General features: G+C 45.8%; 1 protein-coding gene across 8 annotated transcripts in view; it reads right to left on the bottom strand.

Moving 5' to 3' along the window:
- Window positions 1–12590, bottom strand: part of NTRK2 (neurotrophic receptor tyrosine kinase 2) — a 317905-nt gene extending 305315 nt beyond the window's left edge. For 4 of the 8 annotated variants that reach the window (XM_081067298.1, XM_081067300.1, XM_081067303.1 and 1 more), the window contains exons 1-2: window positions 11214–11359; window positions 10164–10737 (exon numbers count right to left, since the gene is read on the bottom strand). In XM_081067298.1, the coding sequence (XP_080923424.1) occupies window positions 10164–10375 (212 nt within the window). In that variant the 5' untranslated portion in view covers window positions 10376–10737; window positions 11214–11359. Of the gene's footprint in view, window positions 1–10163; window positions 10738–11138; window positions 11426–12341 lie in introns of those variants that run through there. The other 4 variants (XM_081067299.1, XM_081067301.1, XM_081067304.1 and 1 more) reach the window with 3 other exon arrangements.
- Window positions 12591–13324: the final 734 nt, after the last annotated feature.

Raw genomic sequence — 13324 nt, 5'->3', positions numbered from 1 at the left:
CAGCCCAGGAAGAAAAGCAGCCCTAGGACAGAAGCCCAAGGGATATCATCTAGCAAAGGAGCAGAGAAAAGAGAGCCCACAAGTAAGATTAAGAAGCAGCAGCTCGAGGGACTGGGAGAAAACTAGGAAAGTGCAGTAACACCAAAGGAAAAGGGTGCTCAAGAGGGAGGGAATGAGAAATGAGGCCAAGTTCTGCTAAAAAGCAGGCAAGAAAGGAACAGAGAAATATGCCCCATGGAGGTCTTTGGGAACCGTGGTGGAGAGCGAGTTCAAGGAAGCCATGGATTGAGACAAGATTAGAAGGTGAGGAAATAGACATAATGAATACAGACCAGTCTCCGAATATCAGGCTTTGAAGGGAGAGGGGAAAGGGCAGGGACCAAAGAGGGATGGAGGGAGTGGGAGGGAATAGTGCTAAAGGAAAACTTGTCTAAGATGGGAGAGACCTAGTCCTGATTAAATTCTAATATTTACAAGAGAAAGAGGTTGCAAATATAGATGAGATGTTAATACAGAAAAATTGAAGAGGATGAGATCTGTAGCAGAAGTGGAATGACTAGTTTCAGCCATGAGGAGCACCAGCCCTTCCATCGTAACCTAAGGAGAGGTAGTTTCAGATGCCGGCAGCTTGCTCAAATGGAAAATGAGTGGACAATCCCACAAGAACATTAAAAATTGACAGAGAGAAAACAACAAAACTCAGCTGGGTTACAAACAAAGTAGGGGTTTGGGATTGCTCACATCCAGTCTACACATCCATGCCTCCCACTATTAAACAGTGAGAACCATGCACATTTGGGAGGAAGAACACTTTGTAAATGGCCCCATGTCTGGCTGAAGCTGAAACAATTATGATGTAAATGTAGGTTTTACTCCCATGTGCACTGACTGTCCCCATCATATTACATTAAAATTAGATGTTTATGTATCCCTCGCTCCCCTTACTCAGGGGCTCCTTGCTTCAAGACACTACCTTATTTGTCTGTGGCACCCCAGTTGTCCTCAATAAACACTAGTTGAATTGAACTAATGTTTGCCGGAAGTTTGAATTTGATGGCAGGCAGCCCACGTGACATTTGGGGAACGTGTGATAAACTCTTCCAGCCAGCAGGAAAGGAAAAGGTGATGGGCAGAAAGATGAGATTTGATTTTAGTGCAAGCTCCACCTTTGAGGGTCACAGAAGGTAGAGACTGGCCAGACGCAAGCCAGTTAGCAATCCTCCAGACCACCATCCACAGAAGTGGACCCAGATGGGCTGAAAAAGTCAGAACACACACCTGGGCCGCCAGTGTCTGACCGGATGTGAACATGTGGATTAGTTGATGAATTGCTGAAAGTGCAGGTAGACAGTACATGTTCAGGAAATTATCTCTAAGAAAAAAATAAAAGAGTGTTTTGATTAAGGGGAGACCATAGAAGTACTGCCACCCAGGATGCAGGGAGCCGGTGACCTGCAAAGCCATCTGACCTGAACGGCAGAGTTGGACTCAGAGAAAACTCACAGATTGGACTTCTGCTCTTTAAGCCGCCATGACAACTGGAGCAAGCAGTGGGTTGGCCCAGGGGAGAACACGAGGCTGAATTCCGAACAGAAAAGGAAACACGAGTGCCCATGGCTGACTGATTCAGAACCACAGAGCCTTTCAGGGCTTAGCCTCCATCAAAGACTCAACCTCCAATATCAAGATAAAGAAGCTCAGGCTGGTGAGATTAAATGGCTTAGCCAGGCTTCCAGGTTCTATTACTGTGAGAGTGTGGATGTGAGGCCTACCATCTCCCCACCCAGGGCCCCTCTCAGTTACAAGTTCCTGTTCTTTGCGGCCTCTCTGACTGTGTTAACCTTATCAAGCCAGATTCATTGGGAACCATGGTGATTGGCCCATAGGTCCTACAACCCAAGATTTCTTCACAATCCATTAAAGGGACTTACTTTGCAACCTACCAGATAGGGAGGGAGGGAGGGAGGGAGGGAGACAGAGAGAGCGAGAGCGAGAGCGAGAGCGAGAGCGAGAGAGAGAGAGAGAGAGAGAGAGAGAGAGAGAGAGAGAGAGAAAGAGAGAGAGTTAGGGGCAAGTGGGGAAAGGGATAAGAAACACCATCACAAACAGGAAGAAGACTAAAGAGTGACAACAAGAAAAGGCTAAGGAATGCAAAGGAAACATGCCTGTAGCAAAATTTTCCATACCACTCTTGGAGTTTGGAGTGGCAGCTCTCTGAAGTGAAACTGGGAGTAGACTGCAAAGGGTGTTGTGGTTTGGGTTTGGTTGGGTTTTTTTGGAGCGAGGTGCTTGTTTTCTTTTTATCATACCTTGCCAGAGAGCTTAGAGGCCACCATGTCAAACTCTCTGGCCCACCACTCCCCACCCCTGCACACACACTGCACAGATGCTGCGTAAGCCAAGGCGGGAGAGGAGAAGCCAGCCAGCGAGCTGTCCCACAGTAAGCACCCATCAGGCCCAGGCCCTCTGCCGCATGGCAGCAAGGGATTCTGGAGCACATGAAATAGAAACAACTTCTGTGACAAAAATTAGTTTAGAAGACCCTATCTTTGTAGATTGTACTACATTTCAGAGGTTGAAAATTCTAATATCCTTTGGCTTAAATTAGACTGTTGTAGAATTGTTAAAACAAATGTTTCACTGGTAATATAATTTTTGTTTATGTTGAGAACTGATCAAAAAGGGTAGACACAAGGGGTCTCTGAGTAGCCAAGTGCTAATGACACTCACATACTTCCCTCAGAGAAAACCCTCATCAGGTCCTCATGGAGAGAAAACCAGAATGATTACAACAAAGTTACAAGTCTGGGTGGGCATCCAATGGACAGCATGGTTACTATTGTTAATAATACTGTATTGTACATTAGAAAGATGCTGAGAGAGTAGAGCTTCAAAGTCCTCATCACGAGAAAACAAATCTTTTAGCCATGTGAAGTGATGGATATCAACTAGACTTACTGTGGTGATCATGTCACAATATTCACACTACAAATATCGGATCATTGTGTTGTACAGCTGAAACTAATATAATAGTTGTCAATTATATCTTGATTTTTAAAAAGTCTGGGTGGTCTAAGGAAGTAAATCCTAAATTATTAGGAAAATTTTACAGTTCAAGATAGCTAAGTCTGTAAGTACCACACCTAGTTGAGTTTTATACATATATTTAGATATTCATAGACACATCGTATACATACTAATAAGAGTTCTGGTGTGTGTATGTGTGTGTGTGTGTGTGTGTGTGTGTGTGTTCAAATAATTGTTAGGATATGATGATTACAGGAAAGGTAGGAGTACTAAATAGCAACTGGTCCTTATTCACAATAAAAAAGGGATTCTGAATGGTGTATAATTATTAATATTTTTATTTCATACTAGAAAATACCATATTCCTACAGGCACACAAATCACTTATCTTCTAATAGTATATAATACATCTTCTAATAGAAGATGATGATGGAAAGGGAAAGACATGAGATGACATGCCAGTCCACCTCCTTCCCACTGCCATGCTGTTTCACTTGTGAATATTTATTTGAATCTATACACTCCTCTTAAAACTGCCTGTGCTCTCAAGGCCAAATTTGGGCAAGTGGGGCTGAGTAGACAAAGCCCTAAGCGAGACACTACATGGGGATCTAACCCAAATTACACTCTGCTTGACCAGAGAGCCCCAGGAACGCCAATCAACCTGACTGTCCCTCCAAGGCTGTCAAGACCTTCCCACCTACTTCAGAGAGAGGTTTGAAACTTAAAGAAGCAGATGTCTATACAGTGCCTTTTAGGACCCTGGGGAGAAGCCCTGTGTGAAACCAAAGATATGTCTCAGAAACGTGTTGTCACTGCAAAAGCCTTAGTGCATGGACAACACACAAAATGGTAGCAAAATGAATTCTGGATGTGAGTCAACAACTCTTAAGCTTGCCCACTGGCTCAGCCATTGAGCTCAGCCATCAATCTTGGGGCGATTAGAAGCCAGGGGGAAAAAAGAAGGTAGGAAAGAGTAAGTATTCTCCAGCCACAGTTCTTTCATGGGAGCTAAAGCAGACTTTGGATAAAGGGCTGTGGGTTCCTCCACTTACATAACCAGCCCTGACTGTCGCAAAGACTGCAAGGGCAGTGGCCTTCCTTCTGCTGTCTGCTCTGCCCTCGTTCCAACCCCAGCCTGCCAAGATGACCCAGCAGGCATAGGTTACTGTCCCTCACTGCTACTAACTCATGACGGCTTTTCTTTGCAGCTTGACTTTTATATGAATTTCCTAGTGAAGAGGGAGACTTGAAATTAAAAGAAAAGAGTAAAACACAGTAAACTAAACAAAAAGTGTATTACTTCTTATTTGAAGATAAAGTCATTTCTTTGGGATTAGCAGCTCACGCACTTTTTAATTGCTTTGTCTCCAGGAGAGACCGGTTTGCACAGTCTTAGCCATACTATACTTGTCTTCATATCTCCGATGCTTCCCAAATGGCTGGCTGGACTCAGGTTCAGTCCAAGAACACAGAAGGGAGGGGAGGCACCCCCAAAGTAAAGGCCGAGGCATTTCCTTTGGATGCTTGGCGAAAGCACTTCTAGTCCCCACAATGTCTTTAATGCATCATGGCCTTAGGTGACTCACTTCATGGTAAGTCCTGCAGAGGGGGCTGCAGCAGAGCATTTCTAAGCCCTTCTCCTTCCGTGGTCCTGATTCTAAGTGACCCTGTGACTTCAGCCTCATCAGCCCAGCAGTAACATGCCAGCAGCCTATTAGCAGCCCGTATTTAAAAAGACACAGTTTGGGGAATTCGGAGCAGACACTGAAAATATGCACGTGTGACATATGACACCAAAAGTCCTCAGACTCTCACACTGCCAGGCTCTGAACACTCCACACCACCCTTTACTTTATAGCTGATGTATAAACCGCATTACCTCCGTAACTGAAGCTTTGTGGAACTTCAGAGCCAGGAGAAACTTGTCTGAGCATTGCCTCCAAAGCCCTTGGTTTACATCTGACAAGCTCAGGCCCAGAGACTTGAAGGAGCCACTTCCAGCTCAGGTAATTCCACACCACCTTTCTATCACATGCGGTTTTGGGTTTTGATTTTTTGTTTTGTTTTGTTTTTTCTAAAGTAAATTTCATACCTATGCTTTACTTTTCTTCCCAGGTTTATAACATTCACAAGCTTTCACTCCTTCATCTCCCAGACCAATATTTATGACTTCCCAATGCTGTGGACAGACCAGAGAGCCAACCAAATGGTGAGAAGGCCCCCTGATGATGTGGGATCTTTGCCTTTTTTAATGGAGATCAATCAGTAATCAAATATAGAGCTACAATTATCAGGCCACTGCAGGGCTCAGATCGCTGCCACCTGGAGGGTGCAGGGTGGGATTTCTGTTTTAAACTAGCTCAACCACGTAGATTATGAAAATGATCAATCATCTATTAATAATCCAAGGTTGAGTTGCTCTCCTTTGCTCTCTCTCACACACATCAAACCACTAAAAATTTGCCCTTCCTAAATAATCTCTCCCCAAAATCATCCTATTGATTTATACACGTCAAGGAAAAGCAAAACTTGGCACTGTTTCAAATGACAGTAGGTTCAGTGCCACATCCCACTCTGTATTTTTTGAACTTATAAGCTTGCCTGAAAAGTGGCAAAGTTCATCAGGGATAATGTCAGTGTATGGTATTCAATCACAGTTTGATAATGTTTCTTTCCCCAACACACAAGAAGAGCAATGAGTTAAAACCAGAGGCACTTACTTAATACCAAACGAAAAAAAAAAAAAAGAAAAAAAGTAAAAGAAAAAAATGCAATTCCCTTTCCCTAGCTAAACAAAAAACTCTAGGTTTTATACTCCTACAAACTAGATATAGTCAAAGAGATCATACAGAACGTTCCTAGGGAGAAAGAGACCTCAACTCTCAGCTGTTCAAACAGCCAACTTTTCAGCTTAGTAAACGTCTTTACAAGGGAATACTGAAACAGACACAAACAGAGGCTTATGGGATAAAAAAAAAAAAGTGAAAGATCTTAAACAGAGCTAAACTCAATGCTGGGGAGCTGTAACCACATTATCTGGACTTCCCATTACTTGCTTGTACTAACATATAACCCAGGCTCTTCTCTTACCACCAGTGCTCGGAATTCCCATAAGGAAATATCACTTTTCGGAGAAGAAGGAAAAAAAAATCAAACACATTTTCCCGGATAGTCAATGAGAGGTGATGGAGAGGGGGAGGTGAAAGAAAGTAGGGTCAGAAGGGTCACGGGGCTTTTCAATTCTTTGACCCAATGTAATAAAAACCTCCATTATGCAGAGATGGAAGGTACGAAATGAAGACGACTTCCAAATGGTTGTACTGAGCTGAATTCTGTAAATACCTTCACTTTGAAGACAGCATGTTTTCAACTCCAGCTTGCAAGTTATATTAAATAATGAATGATATACATTAGACTCCCTTATTTATTAACAAGTCCAGTGTGGCTTATGTAACCACACTCAAAACTGATTCTGTGGTTCTTAAATACACATAAAGCACAATTCAAACTTCTAGAACCTCCAACGGAGGGACTTTAGAAGTAAATAGCAAAGTAATAAAAACTGGTGCCTTTAACTGAATCTTTACAAATGCCAGAACTGTTTTGTTGTGGTGGTGGTGGTGGTGGTGGTTTTTAGTACAATTAATTGCAATGGAAAAGTTTACTAAGGTGAGAGGGCCAAAATCAATGCATTAATGACTTAACATTACAGCTGCTTAAACAAGCCAACACCGAATTGCGCATAGAAGCTCTGGCAGCAAAAGCTGCAAATTCTATCCATGTCATACTAAGAGGAAAACTATTAGACTTGTCTCCAAACATTACCCCCAAATCAGAGACTATCGCCCAAGAAATTCAGAGAAAAAAGGTCATCATTGGTCTTCATAAAATATGGGCAAGAAAAAATGTCATGCCCTTTCACCAAAACGTGAATATACTTAACACTACTGAATGGTACAATAAAAAACAGTTAGGATGGTAATTTTTGTTATATGTTTTTGACCGCAATAAAAAAAATAAATAAACAAATGCCCCATTTTAACCGTGCCTTTCATTATTTATCTGAGACAGAACTTGTCCTTTGCAATGCATTTTGGCACTTGCTAAAACTGAGACTTAAATGGCTGGTTACATAATTCCAACAACAGGCTTTACTCTTTAATTCCGCTTATATGTGACAATGGTATGGTTTTTAATTGAACTTAGCACAGCTTTGGTATAACCATCTCCAAATAAAAGCTGGAACTTATCAGCAGTGTGATAATGGGTAAGTGTGATGTATATCTGTGGACACAGAGATACAGCTCTAGATCCAGATCATGTTAGTGGGTAAAGTGTAGGAGACAGATACTGTGATGGGAGAGTTTTTTAATAAAATAGGTTCAAACAATGACTGAAAATAAAATGTCACTTTTGCTTAAAATACGCATGTAGAAACAAACAAAAAAAAAACCTTATCCCTTAATTAATCAATACATATACTTAAGAAATGCTCTACCATGGCCTCTCTCTGAATTCTAAAGGCACAGTGGTTATATTTTCCCCCAATATATAGACATTAAAAGATATACCATTTTTAAATGATACAGTAAACTGTTGCTTCAGCACATTATAATCAGTTTATTTGCTTACGTTATTCCTATTTTTTTAAAAAAATAGAAACATGTAAGTTCAGCTAAACACCATTAAACCATAACTTTAAAACAGGTTATGTTAGGAATACCATTGGGTCTAATAAAGTTCAAAAAAAAATCTGTAATTTGGTTTCAACTGTAGTGGGTACCCAATGGCCAAAAATTTAAAGGCTGTTCAAGCAAATATTAATATGTAAGATAAAGAGCACAGATGGTGTCATATAAGGATGAGAATGAAACAAGCTCATCCACTGATGTCATTTTGATATCAAAACAGCAGAATTCAAAATAATTATACTAAGTTCTTTCTAAACAAGGATTTTGATATATTTTATAGATAAAGACACCTGAGACCTAAACTGAATGGGCTCAATCAAAGCTAAGGGACAGAGCAGAGAAATGTACTTTTTCTCAGAGTTCACATCTACCAACCTAATTCCCCATCCTGAACACTTATTCCCACATACTCTCAATTCAATCAATCTCAATGAATTTTTCAATCAAAAGGAAAAATATAAGAGTAGATATTGGGAGTGGCATGATTCAATAAATAACCGTGACAATTGCTTTGGTAAATATAACCAAAAAACCAATTGTAAAAAGCTGAAAAGTAGGCACCTGCTATCAGATATAAGAAACGACAGCAATTGTGAGAACTGATATAAAAAAAGCTCTGCTTAAATCTACTGATTTCATATAAATCAGGCAGCTAGGACCACTAAGATTTAAAATAATACTTATTAATTTAAAAAGAGTTTTATTTTCTTTTTCTCTGATTATGGCCTTAAAATATTAAAGTGAAAAAAGCATTAAAGTGAAAATGATTAGCCGTATCTCATTTCCTCTTTCTTTATAGATCTGTCATGTAATACAGAATTTAAAAACAACAGCAGCAAAACAGCACGAAGGCACTCCCTACGGTCTCAAAATAGTCTGAAGGGCTCTGAATTCCACATGGCTTCCTCCATCCGACCACTGACACCCCATCTCATGAAAAAGACACAGATCCTGACAAAAGGCCACACACACTCTGACCAGCCTAGACCAGCTTAGCTCAGGGCCAGGACAGTTGGGGTCCTACCCACCCTTCTGCTCCAGCCTTGTCTGCTGCTATCCTTGCCAAAAAGATTGAGATTCAAGCATCCTGGATTCAACCTGACAGTTGGCTGCACCCAGTACATCTCAGCACTGCTAGGCCCGCATGTGCCCCCTGTGTTCTGTTGTCACTCCTGCCCGAGCCTTATAACAGAGCATCACCAGCAGAACAAACATCAGAGACTAAGAAGGTCTCTTACTTACATGAAAAAACAGGTTATCTTGGTCAACTACGTTGGCAGAAATAGGGTGTGCGTTTTCTGTTGGGGGTTGGGGAATGCATGCGCACTTGCCAACCGGAAGGCCACAGCCCAAATCCTACTTTCAGGGCTGCCTATCTCAGTATCAAACACCATAAGGAAACCCGAGAGAAACTTTGCCTTACAACTCTCTACAAGGATGAATAAAATCTCATGTTTATAAAATGCATGAAATGGCAAAGTCCCTAGCGGGGAGGAAACAAACACCTGTAAAAGAGGTGACAGGAATGTTGGAGAAAGGACTGGTAAATTTCTACTTGGAAATGTATTTGTCACAAGGCATCACAAGAGGAGGATAGAAATGCACAATTCTGCTTCTCTATCAGATCAGGACAAGCTCAAACATTCCCGGGGGGTGTATGGGATCCCACGCTTAAGGCAGCATTCATCTGAGTACTACACACTGCTTGATCATCCAACCTAGTCCTGGGAAAATATTCAATGGGCAATTAAGATTTATAATCCAAATGGTCTAAAAATTATATCTCTGGGAAGTCAAGTCCAAATTAAATCAGACCAGGCTTTTAGGCTTCCAGCGATCACATTTTCTCTTTTGAGTGAGTGCATTTCAACACTCAGAACTTCTCCTCTTACAGATCATTTTCAAGGCCATCTCTGGATGCAATCTCCTAAGGAAAATCTGATATATAAAATTAAAAGGGAAATTGGTGAATGCCAAACCTCAGAGAAAAAATGTTAACGGGGTCTCTAATCTCCTTCAGCAGATTTCAAAAAGTTAATTATCTTAACCTCCTTTCTAGTAAATATTACTGGAACTTCTCCTAACACAACAGACATACTGCACCTTATGAAACAAAAATATCCAAAACTAAGTTATTGCATATGGAAATCCTAAAGTACACCCAGCAGGGCTTTGAAATACAAAGTGCAATGGAATGCCTTCCATGTCAATAATATATATTATTGACATGTATACTTAAAACTTATTTTAAACTTCGTGCCGCGTTATCAGCCCCAAGCCAGTGAAACAGACAGGTAACTGACAGATGGCCCAGCCCTGCAACTCTCATTTCTGACTTCTCTCCAGACTTGAGACAACGTTCACGGCCAGGACGGACGGTCTGGCTAGCCCTAGCCCTACGGGCCAGGGAAGAAGGAAGGAGAAAGATGACCAGGAACTCACATTTCGGTGATGTTCTCAGGATCTGCACTGTTAGGCACCAGCCTCGGAAACGCCACGATGCCAGGAGTAGGGTCGCTGCACCAGATCCGAGTAGCGCTGCATTTGCAGGACGTGGGACAGGCGAGAGCGGCCCTCCAGAAACCCACAACCAACCAGCAGAAGCCCCAGAGCCGCGCCATGGCGGGTCCATGCCACCTCATCCAGGACGACATCCCTTGCCGCCAGTGCCAGCCCGAGTCAGACTGAGTACGTGTCCCTGGGCTGCACCAGCCGGCCTCTCCTGCCGATGCTGGGCAGTCTTTGCCGCGCTCGCAGCTCTCTCTATTCCGTGCTGGTTGCGGGCGAGCAGAGCCGAGCGTGTCCGGGGGCTGACTGTGTCCTGGTGGGCAGCACCTTTCACAGCCGCCGGGGCATTTTGGGCCGTCTCACAGGGGGCGCTGCCGCCGCTTGGAGCTCCGCCGCGGCCGCCACTGCATGGCCCAGCGCGTCGGGCACCGGCCCGCGGCGCTCCCGGGACTCTCTGGGCGCAGGCTTCTTGCTAGAGGCTCCCTGGGATTCGGGACACACCTCGGGGCTGAGGACAAACAGACACGCATAAGACTGAGCGCAGGACCCCAAACGCCACGAATTGGTCCGCGCTCGCATCACCCCCGCCCGGACCCCAGCCGGGAGATTGGATGGATGAGTGCCCAGCTCCCACCCCAAAAATAAACTTGCCCCTCGATGGCACTGACGCCGCTGGGGCCACCAAGGTGCCCACCCTCTTTCCAAGCCTGAGGTCGAGGTAGGGGAGAGAGGGCAAGGGTTCCTGAGACAGGATTCCATGGCACAGGCCAGGAGAAGACCCCTTAGAAGGGGAAGAAGGAACTGCCGGCAGCGATGGCTCCGCGACGGGGCCTCTGAATGATGCTGCAGAATCTGTCATTGCCGCTGGGCAGAGGGGGCGCGGGCAGGTGGCGCGGCCGCCGGTCCCACCTGGTGAGCCGCCGACGCCGCCCAGGGGTGACAGTGAGGGCCGAGACGACGGAGGGCACTGTCCGCGCTGCTCACCCGGGCTCCGGCGCCTACCGCCAGCCGACGGCGCCTGGGTCCAGGCTCCTCCTGTCTCTGGGCACTGAGCGCGGAGAGCAGGAGAGAAGGAGCGAGCGAGGCTCCTGCTCCAACCCAATTCCGGGAGCCGCCGCCGCCGCCGCCCCTGCTACTGCTGGCGAAGTGACGTGAGGGCTGACGCAGAGCAGGGGCAGAAACTCCAGAAAATTAGTCTGAAATCCAAAAACACACACGCTCATACACACACAAACCCATAACACCCTCCAGACAAAAGCAACAGGGAGGGGAGGGGAATCTGGGGGCGAGCAGGGAGGAGGCAGGCATCGGTGCCACTGGTCAGGAGCAGACAGCAGCAGCATGTGGGAGTTCACACACGCGCATACACGCACACATCCTGGCCATGTAGACGCGCGTGCCTCGTGTGTGTGTGTGTGTGTGTGTGTGTGTGTATGTGTGTGTGTGTGTTTAGATCCAGGTACCTCCGAGATGGACTGTTTGGACGCTCAACGCCTACCAGTCCCTAATTCACACCGTAATCTCTTCCACAGTCGCAGTAGAGTCTGTCTCCTTTTTTGAAATGGAAACCGGGCTCGGTTCAGCTCTGAAAAATGCGCTGATTCTTATTATAGGAATCCTCCCTCCCTGCTCTATCCCTGCTGCGTTTTCCTTTCCCATCCTGCCTAAAAGGGAGGGTGAGCTGTCCTAAAAAATAAATAAATATTGTACACACCAAAACGTGTTCAGCATCGGTAACCAAGGATAACCGCCCCCATTCCGGGCCACCTATTTGGGGATCCGTGGTTTCCGAGGGTCTTTCTGTTGGTGCTTTTACAGAGGAAGGGTAGTCTCCAAATGCAACTCTAGCTCTCTAAGCAGGTCTTTTCCTTGTTGTTTTCTGGCATCACACGCCGGGGAAATAGAGACTTGTGAGGGCAAAGGAGCGCGCCTGACGCGTATTGGGTTCCCTAAATGCGCGGCCGCAACCCTGGCCTGTCCGATGTGTGGCGCCGCGTCATTTTCTCTCGTCCGTCAACCTGGCAGGATGCAGCCATTCCCAGATCGTAGCTTCACTCCCCGCGATGCCCACCCCCATGCGTGTCACCCAGAGCCCTTGCTCCCCTGCCGTACCTTGCGCGTTTTCGTGTGTGCGCGGGTGTGCGCGAACGCTTGCCCTGCGCCCGCGCTGCCCAGAGCACGACAGGAATCCAGCTACCGAGACGCCCAGCACTAGCAGGGCCTCAGGGTCTCATTAGGGACAAACGAGGCGATCCCGGAGGGTCGGGTGACAAACCGTAACTGTTCTGCGGGCGCAGTTAAAGGATGGCTGCGGAGCTTTCGCAAGCCTTGTCTGAGAATCCGTCTTCCCATTTGCGGCTCGAAGAGTCTCTTTTTCCGCAGTCATTTAAAAAGGAACTGGGAAAATGCACCGCAGTGCCTGACACTTCCGAGGGTTCTAGTGCCCCCGCGCGGGGAGAGAGCGCCCGGCACACCGGAGAGCACCAACCCAGGGCCGCGGCTGCGGCGGGCACAGCGCAGGGGGCGCGCTCTGGCGCCAGATGCGCAACCAGCGGCGCCCGACGCGTGCGCGCCCCTGCCCAGCCAGCGTGTGGCCCGCCAGGCCTCCTAGAGCTCCGGCCGGAGAAAAACGCCGGCAGCACTCCGCGTCAGGAAGGGCAAATGAATGGGATCTAGCCCAGAAGAATGGTCACCCATCTGTGCGTAGAGGCCGGGGTGGGAAGGATCGAGACCCTGAAAGTCTAGGTAAATACTTAGACCTCTGCAACGTTTTAAATATTACAAAGGAACAGAAAGCATCCGCTGGAGCTTTTGTGAAAAATCCGGACACTAAGTGTAATCGCGGGAATCCTCGTGTAGCGCCCAAAAATCTCCCTGCAAGGCCGGAAGATAAAGCCAGTAGGTCTGCCTCTCTCCACGATCACTTGGCTGTGACTCTCATTGGGTGTTGAATGGCCAGGCTGAAGCTCATTTCTCAGCTACGCTGCCAACCCCTGCTGGGTGAAGACGTGCCAAGGAAGGGAAGCAAAGGGCAAAAATGTCTTGGTCCAGGTCATAAAGTAACGCTCTTCCGCCTGTCTTGCCAGTGTCCTTAA

This window comes from Rhinolophus hipposideros (assembly GCF_964194185.1).
Source record: "Rhinolophus hipposideros genome assembly, chromosome: 11".
Taxonomy (NCBI): domain Eukaryota; kingdom Metazoa; phylum Chordata; class Mammalia; order Chiroptera; family Rhinolophidae; genus Rhinolophus; species Rhinolophus hipposideros.
The sequence above is the reverse complement of the archived record's forward strand: the minus strand, read 5'-3'. Positions and strand labels throughout refer to the sequence as shown.